Here is a 4,000-nt window from a genome sequence, read left to right as displayed (position 1 = left end):
AGTTTACTGATTATAAAAAGGTTATTTTACCTCCCGAAAACTGTAATTATTTGTATGAACCTATCTGAAATGTTTTTCTATATGAAATAGAAGAATTCTCTTCTCTTCACTACTATTCTTTTTTGTACTTTACAAATAAAACTTCGCTCCATCCGTTCTACTCCCTCCGTATCAAAAATAAGACATTTTGGCACGGAGATAGTGATACCTAAAGTGCGTTTGAGTTTTTACTGTACACGATGAGAAACAAATAGTCAGTACAAGGGAAATGCAAGTGGACACAGAAGGGTCAACCGGAATAATGTCAACTTCAAAATATATTGTCCTTCTTCTTCCCCTGAAAAATCAGACTTCATTTACAAACACCTACTAGACAGCATTGTATATTTAGGGTGTGTTTGGTAGTATGTATGGACCTAGCCTAGTTGTTCTCCTCTCATACATGCTGAGTGTAGACATGTTGAGTCCATTCATTTGCTGTCGTTTGGCAGTACTGTATGCACTGAGACATGGTGAGCTGAGATTTTATTTGGCAGCCTGCATGTGTTTAGACATGCTGAATAATTTTGAATTCCGAATAATTAATTTAAATGGTGTACAAACTTGAAAAAACGTGAAATAAATAAACATATTTTGAAACTCTGAACTTTTATTGAGAATATAAACAAAATATAAAATTCTAAACATTTCTTGAAATTAAATTCTGAACATTTTTTGAAAATTTAAACATTTTTTGAAAGTCTGAAATATTTTTTAAAAAAAAATTGAATTTTGATTTTTTTTAAATAAAGAAAATTGAAATCCTGAACATTTTTTAGATTTAAACAAAATTTTGAAATTCTCAACTTTTTGAAAATTTAAACATTTCTAAAAATTAAAAAATATAAACATTTTCTAAAAATTTAGATGAAATAAATTTAAACTTTTTTGAAAATTTAAACAAAATTCTAAATTCTAAATTTCTTTTAAAAATTTAGACATATCTGGATGTGGTCTGGTGGGTGGGGACGAGGGTCGGTACCAGCATGGCTGCCTCCATGCACTCTCTCTGGGATGCATGAGATGGGAATAGCTGGGGGCCCTTTTTTGCATCAGTTGAGCATAGCCCATATGAGTCCATACACCCTACCAAACAAATAAAAATGGGCCAGATTGGGAACTTTTACCTTCATACACCCTACCAAACACACCCTAAAAGGCTAGGCCCGATGAAGCCCGGTCCGTGGAATGTCTAGCTCTATGCACGAACACAGCGTGAGCCCACCACACACAATACGCAAAACAACGTAATTCCAGCATTGCAGTGAGTTGAAATTCCTAACTAAGGCCAAAAATAGGACTGCAGGAGTTGTCATGTTGATGCTCAGTTGATGGAGACAGTTTTAATTTTTGACACCGCAGGTCTAGAACAAATTTCAGTTTTAAATCGTGTGGTAAACATCCAACGTTTTAGCTTGTTATATGTCGATTCGCTTGATAGTTTACCCAGTGAAAGTGCAATTGCAAATTCGCTTCATACAGAACAGAAGTGACATATAAACGCAGGAAAAAAAAGAGAGAGTTGAGGGCCACACATGGCCGCCTGATTGCGTGGTGAATCTCGTTTGAGTTGACTTGTTCAGATCCAGTGCAGCTCCTTTTCCGCTGCGTTTATGCCCAAATCACTTGACCGGCGGCACATCCATCGCCGGCCTGCCGGGAGCAACTCCGATGGCCCGCGTCTTGCTTCTTCAACCAAGGCGAGTCTCCTCGATCCCGCGCTGATCAGTTGGCCACGGGCGACGGCGGCGTCTTCGTGCACGCACATCTTGTTGGCTCTAGTGCGTAGGCAGCCTGGCACCGTCACCGGTTAGCTGGCGACGGACACCTCCCAGCACTCCCGGCGTGCACGCCCGGACCCAGTTCCCGTAGAGAACTGCTTCTGCCTCCGGGCGGCCGCCCTGGCGCAAGCGGCATCGAGCCGCATCTGCTCGTGGCGGCACTCGTCGCTGCAGAAGGGCGTGTCCCCTCTGTACATGAAGATGTCGCTGTCCCTTGCCAGCGGCTTGGTGCAGAGTGCGCACGCGTCCAGGGCGTGCACGCCGGGCTCGCTGACCGGCTCGGCGTCGAAGAAGAAGGCGCAAGCCATTATGTGTTGGTGCGTGTAGCTAACTTAGCAGTGCGTCGTTGCCTTTGGTGCGCCGGGAGTGGGAGGTTGATTGTGTGTTTGCTGTGCCTGAACTAAACTAGGGTTGTCTGGGTATATATGGTTTGTGCGGGGACGGGCGAAACAGGCCTGCTGCGAGAAAGACGAGCGAGCACACAGGGCCACGCAATACCATGCGCCGTCCGCACGAGCCTAACCAAGGACGAGGGAGCGGTTCGGTTTCTTTATTCGCGCCCCGACACGGACCACGGCGCCATGCGGTGGGTGGCCCGGCGGCGAAAACGACGGGAAGCATGTATGTCCGGGCGACGTGGACGGGGTCCCGGCCACTGATAGCAACGTACAGAGGTTGCTCCGTCGACGTACCCAAAACCTGCGTGCTAGCGCCCATAGTCTTGGGGTAAGACACCAATACCATGGACCGATTTCGGAACGAAGTAGTACCCCTGAAAAACAAATGCTCGCACTGATTTCCTTTTGGCGAAAGATGTGAGTAAAAAATAAACGGAAAAGAAAACCAGAAAAGAGGCTGATGCCATTTCTTATTTTTATTACTACTATAGGCGGTGCTTCCCCGTGCAGGAATCCTAGGGGAGTGCACTGCATGCGCGCCACGGCGACAGGCAGAACCTTGTATACAGTAGCCGAGACACTGGGAGCTTCTTGGCACGCGTACATGTCTTGTCACGCACCCTGCGCCCACAAGCAACCCGACGCGTGCACCCAGCCGCAGAGAACCATTACGCTGAAAACTTTGGGCAGAAGGATGCGGCTCATGTCGCTTCATGAGATGTGTGTTGTTTAACCGAGAGGAGAGGCTGCCAGTTGGTCTCATCTTCGGGGTTGCCGAGCACGTTTCGAGCCAAGCGGGATGCACCTCCTTTGCAGACTGCAATTTTACAGTTGCACGCGCCTGAAGATTCCACTGGAGTTTTTGGGAGTGAGCGTGTGTACGCGTGGTCTTTGCGAATACGCTAGTACTCGCATGGCCGGCAGGCCGGCAGGCTAGGCTTCGTCCTGGGGGGCAGCTCTCTCGAGATCTGCGCGCCCAATTTGTTTAGCGCCTGGCTTGACAGTGGAGCAGCTGCACGTAATCTTTGCAGTCTGCAAGTAACCTTGCTCAGCTGACAGTGACCGGCGCACAACATTCTGCTATACTAATACTAGTAGCTGACGTGCACGGTGGAAAATGGTTGCACGCTCGCCTCCACAAATTTTTTAAGAACTCTTTTCTTTGTGGTGACTTCAGAATTTGATTGATGATTTTGGTTGGAGAGTGGGGACTACAGCTAGTCTGCTAAAGCGGTTGGTTTTAGTTTGACGCGGAGAGGGTGGACACAACGATACGACGTGCTCCGTATGCAAGTGAGTCACCGCCTGCATGGTGCTGACCGGGCTGGGCACATCTTCGGTTGCACGTCCACATCTTCCGGCAAAGTCATTGCTCGCTCACCCAATTTTCAGTGACTCAGCCATGACTAGAGGACACCTGATACACCCACAGAGAAACAAAACAAAAGTAGTAGTCCCTCCGTCTAGGTGTGTAAGTCATCTTACGAAAACCAAATAATCCCGAAACACTTAGGCGCGGTGCATTAACCTCTACCTCGTTTCTTGTTTCTTAACATATCAACCAATAAGATATGTGGGGTGTGCATGATATTAATGACTTGAGACCACCAAACACGACATGCAGTGGTTAGTTCATTGCATGCAATGCTATTAATTAGCAAATAAACATTAAGTTCTCTCGTTTTCCCCTCCTCCTTGGTCACGGTGCACAACCTAAGATGACTTACTCAGCTAGACGGAGGGAGTACGACATGTTCAAAGAAACCGCAAATGGGATTGTCA

At 46.7% G+C, this 4,000-nt stretch overlaps 1 protein-coding gene across 1 annotated transcript; it reads right to left on the bottom strand.

Annotated features, from left to right (window-relative positions):
- Positions 1–1,404: 1,404 nt before the first annotated feature.
- On the bottom strand, positions 1,405–2,265 carry LOC109765771 (FCS-Like Zinc finger 8). The gene has a single exon (XM_020324546.4). It carries the CDS (start codon positions 2,126–2,128, stop codon positions 1,850–1,852), a length of 279 nt encoding a protein of 92 aa, XP_020180135.1. The 5' UTR covers positions 2,129–2,265; the 3' UTR covers positions 1,405–1,849.
- Positions 2,266–4,000: the final 1,735 nt, after the last annotated feature.

Source organism: Aegilops tauschii, chromosome 2 (genome assembly GCF_002575655.3).
Source record: "Aegilops tauschii subsp. strangulata cultivar AL8/78 chromosome 2, Aet v6.0, whole genome shotgun sequence".
Classification (NCBI taxonomy): domain Eukaryota; kingdom Viridiplantae; phylum Streptophyta; class Magnoliopsida; order Poales; family Poaceae; genus Aegilops; species Aegilops tauschii.
Note: the sequence above shows the minus strand (reverse complement) of the source record. Positions and strands in the feature narration are given on the sequence as shown.